General features: G+C 42.6%; 1 protein-coding gene across 21 annotated transcripts in view; it reads left to right on the top strand.

Annotated features, from left to right (window-relative positions):
• The window catches only part of LOC105483035 (STE20 related adaptor alpha), a 38,325-nt gene that overhangs the window by 2,473 nt on the left and 11,983 nt on the right, over positions 1-23,869 (top strand). For 9 of the 21 annotated variants that reach the window (XM_071083419.1, XM_011743577.3, XM_071083402.1 and 6 more), the window contains 2 exons: positions 12,715-12,794; positions 14,749-14,806. In XM_071083419.1, the coding sequence (XP_070939520.1) occupies positions 12,759-12,794; positions 14,749-14,806 (94 nt within the window). In that variant the 5' untranslated portion in view covers positions 12,715-12,758. Of the gene's footprint in view, positions 1-12,714; positions 12,795-14,748; positions 14,807-18,459; positions 18,489-23,869 lie in introns of those variants that run through there. The other 12 variants (XM_071083408.1, XM_071083410.1, XM_071083418.1 and 9 more) reach the window with 5 other exon arrangements.

The raw sequence follows: 23,869 nt of genomic DNA, 5'->3' as shown, positions 1-23,869 counted from the left end.
GAGGCCGATACAGGAGGATAGCTTGAGTTCAGGAGTTTGAGACCAGCCTGGGCAAGTTAATTTCTACATGATTCAATCTGAAAATAGAAAAGTCCTTCATAATTTGTATACCATTTACTCTTAATCACTAGGTAGAGCTATTCTAAACCAGCTCAGATGAAATTTATTAATAAGATTTTATCAAAGAAAATACCTGTGTGCAGTTATTAAAATAATTGTATAGGGGGCTATAAAGAAAAGTACTGGTCTCTCGTGTCTCTCTCTCTCTCTCTCTCTCTCTCTCTCTCTCTCTCTCTCTCTCTCTCTGTCTCTCTCTCTCTCTCCCCCCCCCCATCCTTGTGTCTGTTCCCTTTTTTTTTTTTTTTTTTTTTGAGATGGAGTCTCGCTCTCGCCCAGGCTGAAGTGCAGTGGCGGGGTCTCCCTCCGCCTCACGACTTCACGCTGTTCTGTGTCCGCCTCCCGAGTAGCTGGGACTACAGGCGCCCGCCCCCACGCCTGGCTGATTTTTTGTATTTTTAGTAGAGACGGGGTTTCACCGTGTTAGCCAGGATGGTCTTGATCTCCTGACTTCGTGATCCGCCTGCCTCGGCCTCCCAAAGTGCTGGGATTACTGGCGTGAGCCACCACACCCGGCCTTTTTTTTTTTTTTTTTTTTTTTTTTTTTTGAGATGGAGTGTCACTCTGCAGCCCAAGCTGGAGTGCAGTGGCACCATCACAGCTCACTTCAACCTCCTGCCTCAGCCTCCCGAGTAGATGGGATTACAGGTGCATGCCACCACACCCTGCTAATTTTTTGTATTTTAGGAGATATGGGGTTTCACCATGTTGCCCGGGGCGGTGTCAAACTGCGGAGCTCAGGCGATCTGCCTGCCTCGGCCTCCCAAAGTGCTGGAATTACAGGCATGAGCCACTGGGCCCGGCCCCCATTAATTATTTAATCATTTTTTGTTTTAGTTCTTTAATGATGGACTTCTGTAATTTTAAACAACATGTTTAGACTTTCCACTGACAGGAGAGACAGAGAAATGACTAGGGAAGCTTATCCTTATTTTTCCAAGAGAATAAAGGTCATGCGGAATCTCACACCACCCCTTCCTCACTGCCTCCCAACTTTTTCTTTTCTTTCCTTTTCTTTTCTTTCCTTTTCTTTTCTTTCTTCTTTTTGTTTCTTTTCGTTTTCTTTTCAGGGACCCTGTGTTGCCCAAGCTGGAGTGCAGTGGCTCAATCTCAGCTCACTGCAGCCTCCACCTCTGGAGCTCAAGTGATCCTCCCATCTCAGCCTCCCTAGTAGCTGGGACCACAGGCACATGCCACCGCACCTGGCCAGTTTTTGTATTTTTTATAGAGACGGGGTTTCAAACTCCTGGGCTCAAGTGATCCACCCACCTCTGTTTCCCAAAGTGCTGGGAATATAGGCATGAGCCACTGTGCCCAGCTAGCACCTCCCAACTTTTGATAGTTGAATCCCTCTATTTTTACTTCTGTTGGTTACCTTTGTAACCTTAAATATTGTACATAAGTTTCTATTTGTTATCCTATCAACTTTCGGCATTAACTTTACCTTTTTGGGAAGATAGGGATATTAGCTTCCCCAGTCATTCCTCTATCTCTTCCCTGTTCCATTTCCCATCTTCGGTCTGGTGAAACTTTACTTTCATATTATCAAATTTGAAGGCATTTACATTCTGTTATATAACTGTAATTAAGTTTATCATGCTTTGTCTATAGACTTAAAATTTATAAGCTGATAATGAGCACTTATAGTCTTATAAGTATTATTCACAGAACAGCCAAGCGTTATTCTGCACTCCATTCCCCTGTCCTAATTTCCTTATCATTCAAGGGCAAGTGGATTTTCTTTCTCATTCCTTGCTGAACTATCTCAAAAAAAATTTTTTTTTTTTTTTTTTTTTTTCCGAGATAGAGTCTCACTCTGTTGCCCAGGCTGGAGTGCAGTGGCACAATCTTGGCTCACAGCAACCTCCACCTCCCAGGTTCAAGCGATTCTCCTGCCTCAGCCTCTCCAGTGGCTGGGACTACAAGCATGTGCCACCACGCCCAGCTACTTTTTGTATTTTTGGTAGAGACAGGGTTTCACCATGTTGACTAGGCTGGTCTTGAACTCCTGACCCCAGGTAATCCACCCTCCTCGACCTCCCACAGTGCTGGGATTATAGGTGTGGCCACTGCGCCCAGCCATACTATCTCAAAATTATAACACATTTAAGTTTGTTTCAAATTTGGACTTTGACTTTTAAAATATGGTTTTAATTTCTGTTGGAATTTTTGGTAGCCTTTCTGTTTGATTTTTTTGGAGGAGGGGCGGGGGGAAGAAACAGGCCACTTTCTACCCTGTCCCTGATATTTTTCATCCTTTATAATCTTTAATGATATTATTATATTTTCTTCAACCTGCCAAGTTCATGTTCTAATTTTGACTGATTCCTTTCTTGATCAGCTTCATAGCTATCATCATGAGATATCTCTTCAATGGACACACCACTTTTTTTTTTTTTTTTGAGACAGAGTCTCACTCTGTCACCCAGGTTGGAGTCCAATGGCGTGATCCTGGCTCACTGCAACCTCCGCCTCCCAAGTTCAAGCAATTCTCCTGCCTCAGCATCCCGAATAGCTGGCATTACAGGCACCCGCCAACATGCCTGGCTAATTATTGTATTTTTAGTAGAAATGGGGTTTTGCAATGTTGGGCAGGCTGGTCTCAAACTCCTGACCTCAGGTGATCCGCCCACTTCAGTTTCCCAAAGTTCTGGAATTATAGGAGTGAGCTACTGCGGCCGGCTGGACACACCATTTTTTATATCTCATAGCTTCCTTTTTAGATTTTAGCCTCATTTTACTGGAGTACGTTCTCAAATAATTTCATTTAAAAATGTATATGGGGCTGGGTGCGGTGGCTCACGCCTGTAACCCCAGCACTTTGGGAGGCCGAGGCGGGTGGATCACCTGAGGTGTTTGAGACCAGCCTGGCCAACATGGTTAAACCCTGTCTCTACTAAAAATACAAAAATTAGCCAGGCGTAGTGGCACATGCCAGTAATCTCAGCTACTCCAGAGGCTAAGGCAGGAGAATCCCTTAACCCAAGAGGCAGAGGTTGCAGTGCGCCAAGATCGCGCCATTGCACTCCAGCTTGGCCTGGGCGACAGAGCCAGACTCCATCTCAAAAAAAAAAAAGGAATAGAAAAGCTGCTGATTGGGAGCTCTGTGGATTTAAGACTCATAGACATGAGTGGGCAGTTATGCCAGGGACTTGTTTTCAGCCCCACTTCTCCTTCCCTCATTCCTTATTGCTACAGTTTTATTTCAGAGCCCCTTAGGATTGTCTGCTGGGCAGAACTGCCGTCTCCTCTACTATAGTCTGCATTCACATTCTAGCCTGCAGCTTTCTCTCCATTTCCTGAGACAGCACCCTTCTGTCCACTTTTCACCTCCTAGAAATTTACTGAGATTTCATCTACTAATAGCTCCTCTCATTCTGTCCTCAGATATATGGTTATTATTTGTATTCCTTTACCTTAATTGGGACCTTGGGAGAGAGGTGAGATTCTAAAATCTTAGAAACCTGACTATCTAATCTTTCTAATTATCTGAAAAAGTTAATTTTAAAGTCTCTCCTAGAAACATAAGCCATTATTATAAGCATCACTATCAGAGGGAGAAAGGTATTTGTCTCAGGTGTCAGACAGATGTCATTAACCTCATTTTAGAGTTACTAACGTTGAGATTCAGCAAGCCAAAGTATGTTGATCAAGTTAACACAGACGCAAGAATGCAATTCATACCATGCTTGTCTTATTTCAGAGTATGTGTTTTTTTCACCACACCATATTGTCACGTTAAGTATAAATCTCTGACTTCAGGTTACTCTTAATGAGCCTTTAGCCATATTTTAACCTTATTGATTATTCTTACCATTTGTATAGTAACACTATGGGTGAAATTAGCTCTCTCTTTTCTTTTTTTTTTTTTTGAGACGGAGTCTCGCTGTGTTGCCCAAGCTGGAGTGCAATGGCACATTCTTGCTCACTGCAACCTCCACCTCCTGAGTTCAAACGATTATCTTGTCTCAGCTTCACAAATAGCTGAGATTACAGGTGCCCGCCACCATGTCTAATTTTTATATTTTTTATTAGAGACGGAGTTTCTCCCTTTTGGTCAGGCTGGTCTTGAACTCCTGACCTCAGGTGATCCACCTGCCTTGGCCTCCCAAAATGTTGAGATGACAGGTGTGAGCCACCGTGCCCGGCCAAATTCGCTCTTTTCTAGATGTTAACCTTTCCTAATAGCTTCTATTTTTCTAAATTAATCTTTACTATCTTTGAAAAGTTTCCAAGTTCTTTGTGTGTCTTTACCATTTTCTTACCTAAGACTGAAATACACATTTGGTAAATGCTGTTAGGGAAAGATTAATTTGGTCAAAGTTAAAGTTAGTTTGGCAAAAATTCAGAAAAAGCAAAAGTATCCCTGATTCTTTTTTCTTTTTTTTTTTTTTTGAGACAGGGTCTCACTCTGTCGCCCAGGCTTTAGTGCAGTGGCGCAATCTTGGCTCACTGCAACCTCTGCCTCCCAGGTTCAAGCGATTCTCAGCCTCCCAAGTAGCTAAGATTACAGGCTAGTGCCACCACGCCCGGCCAATTTTTATATTTTTTATAGAGATGGGGTTTCACCATGTTGTCCAGGTTGGCCTCTAACTCCTGACCTCTAGTGATCCGCCTCCCTCAGCCTTGCTGAGTGCTGGAATTATAGGCATGAGCCACCGTGCCCGGCCTGTCCCTGATTCTTAATCCAGAATGACATTTCTTCTGCCTCTTCTCATTTAGTGAACACAGTAATAAAAGCATTTTTAGAACATTCTTATTGAAAACAGTGACAAGTTTCTTAGAGCTTTGGATATAAAATAAAGGCTATTCAAGTATGGTTTAGTAAAAACAATTTTATTGGAGGCAAATAGAATAAGACCTAGGCCTGTAGCCATCCATTGGCCAGCTTTAATCCAGGAATAGATTTAGAACATTTAAAATAATTTCCTTCAGGTATCCCTGTGTTGGAGGTTCCCAAGAACACCCTCAGGTTCAGTAATTGATTAGGAGGACTCACAGGACTTGGCATATAGTCACATTCATGGCTAGGATTTATTTCAACAGAAGAATACAAAGAAAAACCAGCAAAGGGAAACAGCACATGGGTTGAAGTCTGGGGGAAATCAGGAGCAAACTTCCAAGGATCCTCCCCCAGTAGAGTGACACAGACCTCAAAGCAGAAGTTGTGGCAGCATGTGTGAAATGTTATCAACCAGGACAGCTCATTAGAAACTCCATACCCAGGATGGTCATGTAGGCAGCCTCTGCCTGGCATGTGTCAAAACTGGACTCCCAGAAGGAGAAAGCAGCATAAACCGTACTGTTTGTACAAATAATTTAGGCATAATAAGCCACTTCTGTCATTTCTAGGAAAATGGGAAATCTCTCAAAATCCTCGTTCCCCGATGCCAGCCAGTGGCTAAAGCAGACTTGTTAAAGGATAAGAAGTTAGGCCTGCTATATTAACCCTTCTTCTGCAGAATCCCAGTCTGTAAATACTGTTTCTTTAAATTGGTCTTTTGAGAGATATGGGGATGGGAATGGGTTGAAGATTGTATTCTTTGAGCAAGTTCCACTTGAGATGAAAAATAATATAAACAAGAATAGAAAAGCAAAGATAAAAGGAAGAAGAAAAAACAAGAGAATTGAATACAATTTTAAAAAGGAGATTAAAAAATAAAAGAGATTGTACTCTGACAAATACCAGGAGTACTGCTGTTTTATTGTCAGTTATATATGACCCATATGTCGTAAACATTTAGTAGTAAAAATTGAGGAGCCTGATAAAAATTCATACCTGAATAGAAGGGCATTCTACCTCTTTGCAAAAGTGTGTCTAGCTTGTGCCCCTTGGCAGGCCCAAAATCTTCTTAGGAAATGGGTTTTAGTTGGGAGGCCAAGGAGGGCAGATCACCTGAGGTCAGGAGTTTAAGATTAGCCTGACCAACATGGTAAAACCCTGTCTCTACTAAAAATACAAAAAAAAAAATTAGCTGGGCATGGTGGCAGGTGCCTATAATCCCAGCTACTTGGGAGGCTGAGGCAGGAGAATCGCTTGAACCCGGGGGGTGGAGGTTGAAGTGAGCCGAGACCACACCATTGCATTCCAGCATGGGCAACAGCACGAGACTCTGTCCTTCCCAAAAAAGAGAATGGTTTTTAGGCTGAGTGTGGTGGCTCATACTGTTGATCTTACCACTTTGGGAGGCCAAGGTAGGAGAATCACTTGAGCCCAGGAGTTCAAGACCAGCCTGGACAACAGAGTCTGTCACCCAGGCTGGAGTGCAGTGGTGCGATCGTGGCTCACTGCAACCTCTGTCTCCCAGGTTCAAGCTATCCTCCCACCTCAGCCTCCCAAGTAGTTGGGGCTACATGGACATGCCACCATGCCTGGCTAATTTTTATATTTTTGTAGAGATGGGCTTTTGCCATGTTGCCCACGCTTGTCTTGAACTCCTGAGCTCAAGCAATCCACCTGCTTCAGCCTCCCAAAGTGCTGAGACTACAGACGTGAGCCACCACGCCTGGCCTATACAAACAATTTTTTTTAAACTAGCCAGGCAGTTGCTCACACCTGTGATCCCAGCTATTCAGAAGGCTGAGGTAGGAGGATTGCTTGAGCCCAGGAGGTTGAGGTTGCAGTGAGCTGTGGTTGCACCACTGCTTTCCAGTCTAGGTGACAGAGCAAGACCTTGTCTCCAAAAGAAGAATGGTTTTTAATATGCCACTGTTGGCCAGCTGCGGTGGCTCACACCTGTAATCATAGCACTTTGGGAGGCCGAGGCAGGTGGACTGCCTGAGCTCAGGAGTTCGAGACTAATCTGGGCAACATAGCAAAAACCCTGTCTCTACTAAAAATACAAAAAATTAGCTAGCCGTGGTGGCACGTGCCTATAGCCTCAGCTACTCCGGAGGCTGAGATAGGAGAATTGCGTGAACCCAGGAAGCAGAGGTCGCAGTGAGCCGAGATCACATCACTGCACTCCAGCCTGGGCGACAGAGCGAGATTCTGTCTCCCAAAAAGAATATGCCACTATGCACATACACACATGCACACAAACGCAGACGTGATTGGACTTCACCTAGCATGACAATAAAATGTACTTGGAATTTTAAGATAGGGACTGTGAATTTCCTGTCATGGCTGTGTCCATTAAAGGTAACAAGAAGAAACTATAAATAGTGAACCACCAGTAGCACCAATACACCTAACATGGAGGAGTGCTGCTTCCAGTGTTTCCCTCAAGATGAACTGTTTCCGATGTATTTCTGAGAGACTAAATTAGGTGACTTTGCCCAGTGGGATTATTTGACATAACTCTTACATAGGTCTGAACTAATTAATTAAGAATTTCACAGAGGGTCTCTTGAGCTCAGGAGTTCAAGACCAACATGGGCAATATGGCAAGACCTGTCTGTACTAAAAATAAAAAATTGGCCAGGCGCAGTGGCTCACGCCTGTAATTCTAACACTTAGGAAGTTGAGGTGGGTGGATCACAAGCCCAGGAATTCAAGACCAACCTGGGCAACATGGTGAAAACTCATCTATACAAAACTTGGCTGTGTATCGTGGTGCATGCCTGTAGTCCCAGCTACTCGGGAGGTTGAGGTGGGAGCATCACTTGACCTTGGGAGGTGGAGGTTGTGGTGAGCCTTTGAGATTGTGCCACTGTACTCCAGCCTCGGCAACAGAGCCAGACTTTTTCTCAGAAAAAAAAAGTTAGCCAGGCATGGTGACACATACCTGTGGTCTCAGCTACTCAGAAGGCTGAGGTGGGGGATTGCTTGAGCCTGGGAGGTCAAGGATGCAGTGAACCGTCGTCATGCCACTGCACTGCAGCCAGGGCCACAAGCGCGAGATTCTGTCTCAAAAGAAAAAAAAGAATTTCAAAAAAGATAAGCCATGGATACATTCAGCTGGTTCTGTGCTTTCCCAGGCATTCTCATCTTCTAATAGAGAAGCTGCTAGCTACATGTGACTCCTGAGAACTTGAAATGTAATGTGATTGAGGAACTGAATTTTTTTTTTTTAGACAGGATGTCTCTCTGTCACCCAGGCTGGAGTATAGTTGGTACAGTAACAGCTCATCACACTCTTGACTTCCCAGGCTCAGGTGATCCTCCCACCTCAGCCTCCCAAGTAGCTAAGAGTATCAGTACCACACCTGGCTAATTTTTTTTTTTTTGGCCAATGTTGGGGTGGGGGTAGAGACGGGGTCTCACTCTGTTTCCCAGGCTGGTCTTGAACTCCTGGGCTCAAGTGATCCTCCCCACTTAGCCTCTCAAAGTGCTGGGATTACAGGTGTGAGCCACCACACCCAGCCACAGGAACTGAAATTTTAATTTTATTTATTTATTACAAATTCAGTTGTAAGTTTAACCACATTTGGCTAGTGGTTGCTATAATAGACAGTGATACTATAGGAGATATCCTTGTAACTAAATTTCTACATAAATTTTCCCTAGGGCAAATTCCTACAAGTGGAAAAACAGCAAGGTATATTCATAATATTTATTTATTTATTTTTTGAGACGAAGTCTTGCTCTTGTTCCCCAGGCTGGAGTGCAATGGTACGATCTTGGCTCACTGCAACCTCCACCTCCCGGGTTCAAGCGATTATCCTGCCTCAGCCTCCCGAGTAGCTGGGATTACAGGCACCTGCCACCATGCCCAGCTAATTTTTGTATTTTTAGTAGAGATGGGGTTTCACCATGTTGGCCAGGCTGGTCTTGAACTCCTGACCTCAGGTGATCCACCCACCTCAGCCTCCGAAAGTCCTAGGATTATAGGCATGAGCCATCACGCCCAGCCAATATATTCATATTCTTAAGATTCTTACTATCCATTTAACTGGAGATTTTTAATCAGTTGTACATTTGAGGAACTATTCCAAGACCTGATTAGAAAAAGCAGAAAAGAGCCTGGAACTTACTCCATCTGTTTTCTCAGTGGTTCTCAATCCTGACAATGCATGGCTTTTGTTGTTGTTTTTGTGGTGAGGTGGGGAAGGATGGTGGTAGTGGTAGCAGCTAGAACTTTTAAAACTATATAGATGTCCAAGGCCCTCCCCAGACCTGCAGAATTAGAATTTTTAAAGGTGGATGTCTGAGCATCTATAGGTGTTTATAAATACACAAGTTAGTTTGAAATACATTCTGTTTTAGGCCGGTGGGGTGGCTGACACCTGTAATCCCAGATCTTTGGGTGGCCGAGGCGGGTAGATAACTTGAGGTCAGGAGTTCGAGACCAACCTGGCTAACATGGTGAATCCCTCACTCTACTAAAAATACAAAAATTAGCCAGGGATGGTGATGCATACCTGTAGTCCCAGCTACTTGGGAGGCGGAGGCAGGAGAATCGCTTAAACCTTGGAAGCAGAGGTTGCCGTGAGCTGAGATTGTGCCACTGCACTCCAACCTGGGCAATAGAATGAAACCCTGTCTCATAAAAGAAAGAAAGAAAGAAAGAAAATTTGATTTTATTTTTAAATTCTGAAATTTTTCCAGACCATAGAAACTTTTTTTGCAGATAAAAACATCTACCTGCCTCTTTATCTACATTAATTTTCTCTTTCTATTGTAGACTACATGGGGATATGGACCTTTTTTCCTCGTAAATTTCTTTTGCATGATGTTTTGTGTTTAATACTATTAAATATGCATTCTAATCATGTTTTTTCAAATAAATTCTTTATTTTTAAAATTTTATGACAACATAAATGAGTGATTCTTAGCTAGGGTTGGAGAAGGAGCTTCTATAAGAATATCAGGACCGGGTGCAGTGACTCACACCTGTAATCCCAGCACTTTGGGAGGCCGAGGCGGGCAGATCACAAGGTCAGGAGATCGAGACCATCCTGACCAACATGGTGAAACCCCATCTCTACTAAAAATACAAAACTTAGCCGGGCGTGGTGGCACGCGCCTGTAATCCCAGCTACTCGGGAGGCTGAGGTAGGAGAATCGCTGGAATCCGGGAGTCGGAGGTTGCAGTGAGCCAAGATCACCACTGCACTCCAGCCTGGCAACAGAGCGAGACTCCATCTCAAAAAAATATGTATATATATATATATCAGGGTAGGGCCAGGAACGGTGGCTCACACCTGTAATCCTAGCACTTGTGGGAGGCCAAGGCAGACAGATTGCTTGAGCTCAAGAGTTTGAGACCAGGGCAGTGGCTCATGCCTGTAATCCCAGCACTTTGGGAGGCTGAGGTGGGCAGATCACCTGAGATCAAGGGTTCGAGACCAGCCTGGCCAACATAGGGAAACCCTGTCTCTACTAAAAATACAAAAAAATTAGCCAGGCGTAGTAGTGTGCGCACCTATAGTCCCAGTAACTCGGGAGGCTGAAGCAGGAGAATCACCTGAACCTGGGAGACGGAGGTTGCAGTGAGCCAGGATCGTGCTACCGCACTCCAGCCTGGGCAATGTGGCAAAGCCCCGTCTCTACAAAAAATAAAAAATTAGGCATGGTGGCATGTACCTGTAGTCCCAGCTACTCAGGAGACTGAGGTAGGAGGATGGTTGGAGCCCTGGAGGCAGAGGTTGCAGTGAGCAGAGATCACATCACTGCACTCCAGACTGGATGACAGAGCCAGACCCTGCCTCAAAAAAAAAAAAAAAAAAAAAAAAAAAAGTCAACTAAGTGCAACTGGCCTAAAAAGCAACTACTCCAGATTGTAGTAGGAGGCTGGAGGGCCCTATGAAGGCAACTTCCAGGAGAAAATTGAAATTGATGGGTTTGAGGGTATGGAAAAATATATGGATAAGTCAAATAGCAGAGATGTTGGTGTATTTGTAAAAAGTTAATAATAGCTATATGAGAAACCAAGCAAGTGAACAAATGAGGTGGTTATTAACTCTAGGAAAAAATAGGTGTATAAGGAAAGAAAGACATTGTCCGGGCACAGTGTCTCATGCCTATAATCCCAGCACTTTGGGAGGCCGAGGCGGGTGGATCACCTGAGGTCAGGAGTTCAAGACTAGCCTGACCAACATGGTGAAACCCCATCTCTACTAAATACAAAAATTAGCCAGTCATGGTGGCAGGCATGTGTTATCCCAGCTACTCAGGATGCTGGGGCAGGAGAATCACTTGAACCTAGGAGTCAGAGGTTGCCATGAGTCAAGATCGTGCAACTGCACTCCAGCCTGCGCAACAAGAGCAAAACTCCATCTCAAAAAAAAAAGGAAAAAAAAAAAAAAAAACAGGAAGAGAGACATGGTTGGTTTTTGTTTTTGTTTGTTTGTTTGTTTGTTTGTTTTGAGATGGAGTCTAGCTCTGTCACCCAGGCTGGAGTGCAGTGGCGCGACCTTGGTTTACTGCAACTTCCGCCTCCTGGGTTCAAGCAATTCTCCTTTCTCAGCCTCCCAAGTAGCTGGGAACAGGCGCCCGCCACCACGCCTGGCTAATTTTTTGTGTATTTTTAGTAGAGACGGGGTTTTACCATGTTGGTCAGGCTAACGTCTCGAACTCCTGACCTCAAGTGATCCACCCACCTCGGCCTCGCAAAGTGCTGGGATTACAGGCTTGAGCCACCAGGCCCGGCCGAGACAGGTATTTCTATTTGCCTCAGCTTTGAACCATATTTGCATAGTCATAGTAATATAAATGTGGACTATTGATTTAAGCAAAATTATACCAGAGCTATGTTGGTGGAATGAGAGCAGGAGATACAGTGGAAGATAATCATGTAAGAAGCTTTGTCTTCATCTACCATGGTAGGAAGTTAAAACTGGCTGACTCTGGGTACACTGCCTATGAGTTAGCCCTGCTCTGCAAGGAACTGTAAAGAAAATTTGAAAAGTTAAAATTAAGTCATACCCATATAAACATTAAGAATAATTATTAAAAAGCAGGATAACACTGTGCATGGTGCCTCATCTGGTAACCCCCACACTTCGGGAGGCCAAGGTGGGAGGATCACTTGAGTCCAGGAGTTCCAGACCAGTCTGGGCCACATAGAGAGACCCTGTCTCTATAAAAAGTAAATAAATAAAAAGCAGGATAACCATGGAAAATAACTGAAGGTAATTGTTTCTGGGAAAAGGTTAGTGGGGGATTGAGTCAAGAGAAATTTAGGAATTAATTTAAAACCACATAACACATTTCTCTTTCTACAGAAATTATTTTATTTTATTTTTTTGAGACAGTCTTGCTCTGTCACCCAGGCTGGAATGCAATGGTGTGATCTCTGCTCACTGCAATCTCCACCTCCTGGGTTCAAATGATTCTTAAGTAGCTGGGATTACAGCCACATGCCACCTTGCCTGGCTTTTTTTGTTTTTTAATAGAGTCGGGGTTTCACCATGTTGGCCAGGCTGGTCTCGAACTCCTGACCTCAGGTGATCCGCCCGCCTCGGCCTCCCAAAGTGCTGGGATTACAGACATGAACCACTGCGCCCGGCCAGAAATTACAGAATTTTATAATGTACTTGGCCAAAGTATATTCAGATTTATCATCACTTAAAGTTTCTCTAAACAAACCTAGCAATTTATAGGTGAAGTCCAGTGCTTTGAATGGTAGACCTGTAGTAAGTTTTTGTTAATCAGAAGGTATTTCTATATGAGGAGATTTTTGCTAACTCAACCTGTTTCTATCTTCCTTTTAGGTTTAAGTTTTTGAAACTGAAGTAGGTCTACACAGTAGGAACTCATGTCGTTTCTTGTAAGTAAACCAGAGCGAATCAGGGTGAGTGTTTTTCTATTCTTCTGACTTTACTATTTTTGTTTTCTGAAAAGCAGTGTGTGTTGGCAGATGTTGTAGGTTAGGGTCGGAATGATACAGAAGTGAGGAATGTAGGAAGTAAGGCAGGTAGTGCAGCCTCCACTCCTGAGAAGAGTTTGCAGACAGAGGCTGACCAGAGACACAAAATTTACCACCAGCTTTTCTGATAGAGAAGAAATAAGAAGAAAGTGGCTTATTTCATGAATATCAGTCATACAACATTAAATGAGTCAATAATACTTCTCAGTGTAGATACCTATCTGCTTATGACCCACCCCCCGCCCTCTTGAGTTTATGAGTTTTCAAAATCAAGTTGTAATTACCAGGACACTTTTTTCTAAGTAATATCATTAGTTTTAATTGAAGACTTTTTGAACATGAAAGATTTTATTATACTTCAAAACTTCGTCAGAAAAAATGACCTCAAAAACAATACTAGATTTAGCTTCTTTACAAATTCCCATTATTTCATGAGTGTCTTATTTTATTATCAAGTACCTAATTTCTAAATGCAATAGTAATTATTTTAGAATTTTGTAACAGGGTATAAGTGCTATGAGACATTATGAGTACACCACTTTCTTTACATATTAAAGCATAATTTATGTTTTTTGATGCAGTGCATATAATTTTATATGAAGTTTTAAATTTAGGATGTTATTTCTTTTTTGATTCGGAAAAAATAGTTATAGGGAAGGACAGAGAATGATGCTGTAATTCCAATTCACAGTCTGTATCATGCACCTTATTTCTGAATGTTACTTAATACTTAATCTTTTTTCTAATGTTTATGCATATAAGAACAATTTATGTTAGAGAGAGTAAACTTCACTGTTAATTAAGAGGAAAAAAGGAATGTCTCCATAGCCTGAACTCTGCCCAGTGGAAAGAATGCCCCCAAGCCAAAGTGTAACACCAGTCCTTAAGGGAAATACAATCTTGATTCCATTGCTTTTAAATACGAGCTCCTTTTCTGTTTCAGTGTAGCCTAATTCAGGTGAAACAAAACCACTGATCAGAATGACAGAAATCTAATACTCATTTGAAATAGGCTAGTAAAGTGAGCCATAGATTGATCCTGCTAGTTTGATCTTACTAGTTTGGCCCTTGTGAACTTGGCAGAAAATATAAGCAGCCATGTCTTTAGAACCCCTAGTGGATAAAGAATATGCAACTTGTTGTGTGTCGTTTTACAAACTAACAGGGTTTTGTGGATAACTACTGTTCCATCTCTGTTTTCTGTGTTATGAATTCCAGTGATAGTTTTCAAATTGACATCAGTGATCCAAGGCATCTGTAATGCAGAATGAGTAAGATGGAACCAATATAGGGAAGGCAAAAAAAGTCTTCATTATTAGAGCCAGTATTATCTATTTCTCATCTGTCAAATTTAAGAATTATTCATCAAATAGGCAAAGAGGAGTAGAGAAAGGAATCTTGTTTTTAGTTCAAGATTCTATTAACAACTTTTCCATAGAAATGATTGCTGGCCAGGTGTGGTGGCTCACGCCTGTAATCCCAGCACTTTGGGAGGCCAAGGCGGGCGGATCACGAGGTCAGGAGATCGAGACCACCTTGGCTAACATGGTGAAACCCCGTCTCTACTAAAAACACACACAAAAAAATTAGCCAGGCGTGGTGGCGGGCGCCTGTAGTCCCAGCTACTCGGGAGGGTGAGGCAGGAGAATGGCATGAACCCAGGAGGCGGAGCTTGCAGTGAGCCAAGATCGCGCCACTGCACTCCAGCCTGGGTGACAGAGCAAGACTCCATCTCAAAAAAAAAAAAAGAAATGATTTCTAACTGTACTGCATGATTCTGTTTTCATAGTTGTGATTTTGTCTGTCTGTCTAAAGGCTGATAGCTAATTTGTTGTGGCTTGGAAGAAATACTAATTCTCTTTGGGGTTTTCCTCTTTAGCGGTGGGTCTCGGAAAAGTTCATTGTTGAGGGCTTAAGAGATTTGGAACTATTTGGAGGTAAGTACAGTATGGCATTTAGCCATCACTTCAGGATATAAAAAATCACTACTTTTTTGTTGACTAAAGCAATCTATAGCAATTAGCAATTCTAAGGGCAAGTGTAACCTACAGTTATTGGATTTCTTTGGTTCCTTTATGAATTTATGGTTTCCCAAAGATTTGAAGACTAACCTGGCAATTTTCCTTGGCCTCTCTTGATTGTTAGAAAGCCAGTATTTACTTAAAAGCATATATGTTTTCTTTTGTCCAGGTGAAATACATATTTTTAAAGAAAGAAAACTAAAAGTCTCTAGCCTTGAAGATTTAAAAAATAATTGTCAAGACAAAGGAAGCAATGATCTGGAAGTTCTGGTTTTATCGCTCAATCTAGTTGACTCATTTTTTCATGGTAGAAATTATGAAACTTAAGAGAACAGAATGAAGGAAAAGTCTTTCAGAGCAAAAATATGAACTTCCTATTGTAAAACCTGAATGTTGATTTCAGAAGTAAACCTTGACAGGCCTAGGCATTACCCTTTGGCCATTTTCAAAGTGAGCCTTTTAGGGAACTGTCATCTTAATTTAGGGCAAAAAAAATTATTTTCAAAAAAAATAATAGTAGAGCACCATTCTTTGTGTCTGAATACCAAGATACTCTTTTAGGATCTTATAGTTTAAGAAACAGATTATCAGCCGGGCGCGGTGGCTCACACCTGTAATCCCAGCACTTTGGGAGGCCAAGGCAGGCAGATCACGAGGTCAGGAGATTGAGACCATCCTGGCTAACATGGTGAAACCCCGTCTCTACTAAGAATACAAAAAAATTAGCCAGGCGTAGTGGTGGGTGCCTGTAATCCCAGTCACACTCGAGAGGCTGAGGCAGGAGAGTGGCGTGAACCTGGGAGGCAGAGCTTACAGTGAGTGGAGATCGCACCACTGCACTGCAGCCTGGGCGACAGAGCGAGAAAGAGCGAGAGAGAGTGAGTCTCAAAAAAAAAAAAAGAAAAAGAAAAGAAACAGATTATCAGGCCGGACATGGTGGCTCACGCCTGTAATCCCAGCACTTTGGGAGGCCGAGGCAGGCAGATCGCTTAAGGTCAGGAATTCGGGACCAGCCAGGCCAATGTGGTGAAATCCCGTCTCTACTAAAAATACAAAAATTAGCTGGTCGTGGTGGCGCGCACTGTAGTCCCAGCTACTTGGGAAGCTGAGGCAGGAGAATCGCTTGAACCCAGGAGGTGGAGGTTGCCGTGAACCAAGATGGCACCACTGCACTCCAGCCTGGGTGACAGAGCAACACTCCGTCTCAAAAAAAAAAAAAAAAAAAATCAGATTATCGGCCGGGCATGGTGGCTCACACATGTAATCCCAGCACTTTGGGAGGCCAAGGCAGGCGAATCACCTGAGGTCAGGAGTTCGAGACCAGGCTGGCCAACGTGGTGAAATCCCATCTCTACTGAAAATACAAAAATTAGCCAGGCATGGTGGCGCACACCTGTGGTCCCAGCTACTAGGGAGACTGAGGCAGGAGAATGGCTTGAAATCAGGAGGTGGAGGTTGCAGTGAGCCGAGATCATGCCACTGCACTCCAGCCTGGGTGAAAGAGCAAGGCTGAGTTTTTGAGACTCCGTCTCAGAAAATAAATAAAATAAGAAGTAAATTTAAAAAGCAGATTATCAGATTGAGTACATTGGTTAGCTGATCCAAAATACCCCCAGATAGGATTTTTTGTTTTGGGGGGGTTTTTTTTGTTTTGTTTTGTTTTTTGTTGTTTTGTTTTGAGACGGAGTCTCGCTTTGTTGCCCAAGCTGGAGTGCAGTGGCACGATCTCGGCTCACTGCAACCTCTGCCTCCCGGGTTCAAGAGATTCTCCTGTCTCAGCCCTCCTGAGTAGCTGGGATTACAGGAGCACACCACCATACCCGGCTTAATTTTTTTTGTATTTTTAGTTGAGATGGGGTTTCACTTTGGGAGGCCGAGGCGGGCAGACCATGAGGTCAGGGATAGATTTAAGTAATTGAAAACTCACACTTGTTAGTTACTAGGTGGTACCTATTAATTTATTTTCCCTAACACATCTCAAAGAATTTCTGGACTAGAATTTTTGTGAACTTTGTCAGAGTGTTATGTTTTAGACAAATGGGAGTTTAGAAAAATGATGAGTTCTATATATTTTAGTTGGAAAGAATTAGTTAGATGCACAGTAAAGGAAAGGCTAGTGGAACAAAAATACCACATTCTGTTCCTATTCTCATTTTCTTCCCATCATTAATGGGAATAAAATGGTTTAAAGTTAAACAGTGATGCAGGGCGCAGTGGCTTACTCCTGTTATCGCAGCACTTTGGGAGGCCGAAGCAGGCAGATCACAAGGTCAAGGAGTTCAGGACCAGCCTGGCCAATATGGTGAAAACCCCATCTCTGCTAAAAATACAAAAAAAATTAATCGGCATGGTGGCGCACGCCTGTTAACCCAGCTACTCAGGAGGCTGAGGCAGGAGAATTGCCAAGATCACACCACTGCACTCCTGCCTGGGCGACAGAGGGAGACTCTGTCTCAAAATAAAAAACAAAAAAAAGTAGGCCAGGTGCAGTGGCTCACACCTGTAATCCCAGCACTTTAGAAGGCCGAGGCGGGCAGATCACCTGAGGTCAGGAGTTGGAGACCAGCCTGGCCAACATGGCAAAACCCCATCTCTACTAAAAATATAAAAATTAGCTGGGCGTGATGGCAGGCACCTGTAATCCCAGCTACTCGGGAGGCTGAGGCAGGAGAATCTCTTGAACCCGGGAGGCAGAGGCTGCAGTGAACCGAGATCATGCCACTGCACTCCAGCCTAGGGATAAAGCAAGACTCTGCCTCCAAAAAACAAAAGAAGAAAGCATTTTCCTTGGTAACTAGACTTTTCTGATTTTGTATAGTTTAAGGTATTTAGAAATTTAAGATGATTAGAAATGTATAATCACCCCAATATTTTACAGTTAAAAATCTTCAGTTTGGTGATTTTTATCACTTACACAGAATAGAGAAGGTCAACAGCACTTACAGAATTTGACTTAAGAACAGAAAGTTATTTCAGTTGTCCTTTGTTTTGTTCATTTTCACTAGGACTAGCAGAGCACCAAATGCCTTTGCTTTATTTACATTTAGAATCAAATCTATCTGACTTTAGAGAATCAGGTTGAGTAATGGTCCTTCATACACGTGTTGCTATATTAAAATTTTTGCCCCTTTTTGAAAAAACATGTTTTCTAGTTCCCACACTCACTGGGAAATGGCCAACCATCTCTGTAACTATATAATGAATTATTTATTCACAAAGTATAAGGAACTGGCCTATTCATAACAACATTGTGTGTTGATGCCAAGTAAATGTATGACCAGAATTGTAGCAGTTGAGTTCTATCCAGTAAAGAATACCCATAGAATAGTAGATTTGCCACCTTTTGAAGAACCATAGATTCATGTTTAAAGCCCCATCTCTCTGCAGCATTTTTACTGTGGATCTGTGTATGTGTGTTTATATGTAGCCCCACGGGCAATTTTTGCTGTAATGACTCTTAAGTGGTTTCTATTAATAAATGTAGTCCTAAGTACAATAATTGCTGTTCTGAATGTGGGTGTGTCTTCTGCTAAAACACAAAATGCCAACAATCAATTTCTCTACCCCAGAGCAGCCTCCGGGTGACACTCGGAGAAAAGTAAGTGACTTCCTAGGCCCTAGCACTATGGCTGTTGCATGGAGATGATTTCTTGTGCAAGTTTGTGTGTTCTGTTGGCTTATCATTTTATGTTTCTGCTTATCTGTCACTGAGCTTTATTTGTAGTGTGATTTTTGTACTTGTGGAGATTCAGGTTTCACCCTGGAAAGATTTGGATGTGTAATTTGAAAACTGAAAAAAGTCTCAGGTACTTTTTGTCTCTTCTGGGGATTAAGGTCTCCTCCCCTCCCCAGCCCTGCCAATCGACCACCACCCCTTCCCCCAAAAAAGTAAGTTTCAATAATCTGAAATACGGTTATTGTTTAGTGACTAATGGTATTAAATTTTCTGTCCTTAGTCTATTAATAATAGATTTGCGTCCACAGACATAATACAGATCTCTGTCTAGACCTCAAATCTCTTACTTTAAAAACAAAAGCAAAATTAAAAAGTATAAAACAGAACATTTACTTTTTTCATTGGTGAAAGCTGCAAGATTCTTACCCTGTTTCCTTCTCTTCTAGTTTATTTTACTTAAATAAATAGCACCAGATGTGCACAATGTACCAAGCTATTTTTGAATATATGAATCAGCGTCTTATAAAGAGAGAGGATAAGAACTTTCCTACCTAGACTTCTGACTCTGTTCAGATTGTAGACATTTGCAGCTTCTGCAGCAGCCCCAAGGTTGAGTGAAGGACAATGATGTTGACTCGGAATTCTGAGTAAAGCTTTGGCTATGCTTACGTCATCCACTAATCAGGAGCACCTCTCTATCAGATCCAAATGCTTTCCAATCTGGAGACCAAAAATGTTCCCTGTAGGCTCAGTTAGCTATTTTTCTAGAATACAATGCCAATTACATATAATTTTTATATTTTTACAGCTGCTGATGTTATATCAAAAGTTATCCTGCGTGAAACCTGTGGGAAGTTCAATGCGTTTATTTGGTAGCATTTTGTGAATATTGTCTTTGTATGCTTTACTGTAGTTTGTTTTAAACTCTTTAACACAGTTATTTTGTGGTCATTTCTGGATATCAGCTGCTTATGTATTTTTCAAATGCTTCAAAATGAATAAAATGCATTTCATGGTGGGGGAAACTAAGAAAACACTTTGATAGAATTAGTTACTTTCTATGAGCAATTTGAGATTATTACATTCCACTAATTAAACTATGTCATGCTGCATTTAAAGAGAATGGGCTAAATATTTCATTCTTTTTATCTGAGTTTCGACCTGTTCTAAAACTGAAACAGTGTGATGAACTAACCTTCCTTTCTTGTGGCAATGTCAGATGATCTGGACCTCTTCCTTTCAAAATATTGCCTGTTTCCTTGTTTGTTTGTTTGTTTTCCTAAATGAAGTTTGGTCTCTCTTTGAGTTCAGACCTATACAATATCCACAAAGAAGAAGGCCTCCATTTTAGAATCATTCCTAGTGAGCCGGGGACAGAGCAGTTGCTATCGCTGGACTAGTTCATTTTATGCAATTCCAGATTGCCTGTGAGCTCATATTGCCAGTTACATAAAGAACTTTCGTTTCTTTTCTTTTCTTTTTTTGAGACCGAGTCTCACTCTGTTGCCTAGGCTGGAGTGCAGTGGTGCAACCTCAGTTCACTGCAACCTCTGCCTCCTGGGTTCAAGCAGTTCTGCCTCAACCTCCCGAGTAGCTGGAATTACAGGCGTGTGCCATCATGCGCAGCTAATTTTTGTATTTTTAGTAGAGAATCTTTTCTGGTTTCACTATGTTGGCTGGTCTCAAACTCCTGACTTCAAGTGATCCACCTGACTCAGCCTCCCAAAGTGCTGGGATTACAGTCGTGAGCCACCGTGCCCAGTCAAGAACTTTCAAGAACTTCTTTTTTTTTTTTTTTTTTTGAGATGGAACTTCACTTTTGTTGCCCAGGCTGGAGTGCAATGGTGCAATCTCGGCTCACTGCAATGTCTGCCTCCCGGGTTCAAGTGATTCTCCTGCCTCAGCCTCCCAAGTAGCTGGGATTATAGACATATGCCACCACACCCAGCTAATTTCTTGTATTCAGTAGAGACAGGGTTTCACCATGTTGGCCAGGCTGGTTTCAAACTCCTGACCTCAGATGATCCACCCGCCTCGGCCTCCCAAAGTGCTGGGATTACAGGCGTGAGCCACCGTGCCTGGCCAAGAACTTTCTTTCTTTTCTTTTCTTTTCTTTTCTTTCTTTCTTTCTTTCTTTCTTTCTTTCTTTCTTTCTTTCTTTCTTTCTTTCTTTCTTTCTTTCTTTCTTTCTTTCTCTTTCTTTCTTTCTTTCTTTCTCTTTCTTTCTCTTTCTTTCTCTTTCTTTCTTTCTCTTTCTTTCTCTTTCTCTTTCTCTCTCTTTCTTTCTTTCTTTCTTTCTTTCTTTCTTTCTTTCTTTCTTTCTTTCTTTCCCCTCCTTCCTTCCTTCCTTCCTTCCTTCCTTTCTTTCTTCCTTCTTTCTTTTCTTTTCTTTTCTTTTCTTACTATTTTTTTGAAACGGAATGTCGCTCTGTCGCCCAGGCTGGAGTGCAGTGGCGCGATCTCAGCTCATTGCAAGCTCCACCTCCCAAGTTCACGCCATTCTCCTGCCTCAGCCTCCCGAGTAGCTGGGACTACAGGCACCTGCTGCCATACCCGACTAATTTTTTATATTTTTAGTAGAGACGGGGTTTCACCGTGTTGACCAGGATGGGCTCGATCTCCTGATCTGCCTGCCTTGGCCTCCCAGAGTGCTGGGATTACAGGTGTGAGCCACCATGTCCAGCCCCCAGAACTTTATTTTCTAAAGGCCAGGTGTGGTGGCTCACACCTGTAAACCTAGCACTTTGGGAGGCTGAGGCAGGAGGATGATTTGAGGACAGGAATTGGAGGCCAGCCTGGGCAACACAGTGAGACCCCATCTCTGAAAACAAAAAAACTAGCCAGGCATGGTGGCGCACACTGGTAGTCCTACCTCCCCAGGAGGATAAGGCAGGAAAATCCCTTAAGCCCAGGAGTTCAAGGCTGCAGTGAGCTAGGATAGTGCCATTGCACTCCAGCCTGGGAGACAGAGTGAGGCTCTGTCCCTAATTGAAAAAGAAAAAAAAAAAAGATTAGCCTGGCATGGTGGCATATACCTGGGAGGCTGAGGTGGGAGGATCTGCTTGAGCCCCGGAGTTCGAGGCTGTAGTGAGCTATAATCATGCCACTGTACTCCAGCCTGGGTGACAGAGTGAGACCCTGTCTCAAAAAAAAAAAAAAAGAATTTTATTTTCTAAAACTAATACTTTTGGGTTAGTTTTAGTAGTTTTCTGTACTGCTAGAGAATAGAAATAAATATTTGTCAAGTTACTAGTTAAGCACATTGATAGTTTAATGAATCATTCCCTACCTAGGCTTAGCAAGAATGTGTCTTAGTGTATAGCCTAGTAGACAATATGTCTTATAAGCTTATATGCATGCCTGACAAGGAAAAGGGATATAATGAAGTATCTATCTGCTGGGCGTGGTGACTCACGCCTGTAATCCCAGCACTTTGGGAGGCTGAGGTGGGCGGATCACCTGAGGTCAGGAGTTTGAGACCAGCCTGGCCAACACAGTGAAACCCCGTCTTTACTAAAAATACAAAAAATTAGCCGGGCATGGTATCATGCACCTGTAATCCCAGCTACTTGGGAGGCCAAGGGAGGAGAATCGCTTGAACCCAGGAGGCAGAGGTTGCAGTGAGCCTATATCCCACTACTGCACTCCAGCCTGGGCAGCAGAGCGAGACTCTGTCTAAAAAAAAAAAAAAAACCTAGCCAGGCATGGTGGCTCGCACCTGTAGTCCCAGCTACTTAGAAGGCTGAGGCAGGAGAATCGCTTGAACCCAAAAGGCAGAGGCTATAGTGAGCTGAGATCGTGCCATTGTACTCCAGCCTGGGTGACAGAGCGAGACTCTGTCTCAAAAATAAATAAATAAAATAAAGTTTAATGGTCCTAGAATTTATTTTGAGAGCATTAGAAAACACAGATAAGTATAAAAACCAGTATCAAAGCAACTTTAACTACTGATCAAGCTCTGCTTAGGAATCTCTGTTTCCTCTATTTTCTCTTTTCTATTTTATTTGTTGAACAGGAGAGTCACCAAAAAGTAGAGAGCAATAGAAGGAGTAGGAGAATAGGATTCACACGTATTGAATGTCTTATACACCAGGTAGCACTAAGCTCTTAACATGTTTTATCTCATCTAATAGAGACAACACTGTGAGATGGAAATTACTCAGCTGCTGATATAATGGAGATTCCAAGAGATCAGAGTGACTTGCCCAGGGTCACAGAACCAGTAATAGACCTGAGTTCAAATTCTGCCTCTGTATGGCCCATAAGCCTATGCTCTTTGCGTTATAGCATATGTTTTATTTAAAATAGCCTTTCCCAATTATCTTTCCCAAAATTCAACAGATGTTAGGCACAGAAGGTTCCCTAGACAGATCTCTTTGGGAAATGCTAGGTTAAACAAAGTTAATAAGTTTTCTTACTACAGAATTTCTCAGTGCCTTTAATATGGACGTATACTTTGTGATCCTCCATGAGAGAGTATGCTGCATTTCCTAACTTCATTGGACATGGAAAGTTTTTCTATCCAACTGGCAGAATCAGAGTTCCGTGGGGCCCACTTTGGGGAAATCCTGTACTGAAACAATAGGAAAATGGGCAAGAGACAGGAAGAGGCATTTTCATCTTGGAGAAAGCTCACACGACTGATAAATGTATGAAGAGATCCTTATCTTCCTTAGTAACCAGGGAAATGTAAATCAAATCCACGAGACTGGCGAAAATTAAGAAATCTGAAAATACCAATGTTGGGGAAAAGATAATAAGAACACATGTGGCTGGGCACGGTGGCTCATGCCTGTAATCTTAGCACTTTGTGAGCCAAGCTGGGTGGATCACTTGAGGTCAGGAGTTCAAGACCAGCTGGGCAACATGGCAAAACGCCATCTCTACAAAAAAATACAAAACTTAGCCAGGCGTGGTGGTCCCAGCTACTTAGGAGGCTGAGTCAGGAGAACTGCTTGGACCCAGGAGGCGGAAGTTGCACTGAGCCGAGATCGTGCCACTGCACTCCAGCCTGGTAACAGAGTGAGACTCCGTCTTAAAAACAAAAACAAAAACAAAAAACACGTACGTCGCTGGTGGGAGTGTAAATTGGTATAACCATTTTGGAAAATAATTTGGCATTGTCTCATAAAGTTGATTGTTCATATACTCTTGTCACCTAGCAATTCCATCCACTCCTAAGTACAAGTTTTAGTCAGGAGACATATTCAAACATGTTTATAGTAGCACAGTCCATAACAGCAGGACAGAAAAACAATCCAAATGACCCATCAATGTTGGAATGGGTAAACTGAGATATATTC

The sequence above is a fragment of the Macaca nemestrina genome, chromosome 17, assembly GCF_043159975.1.
Source record: "Macaca nemestrina isolate mMacNem1 chromosome 17, mMacNem.hap1, whole genome shotgun sequence".
NCBI lineage: Eukaryota > Metazoa > Chordata > Mammalia > Primates > Cercopithecidae > Macaca > Macaca nemestrina.
Note: the sequence above shows the minus strand (reverse complement) of the source record. Positions and strands in the feature narration are given on the sequence as shown.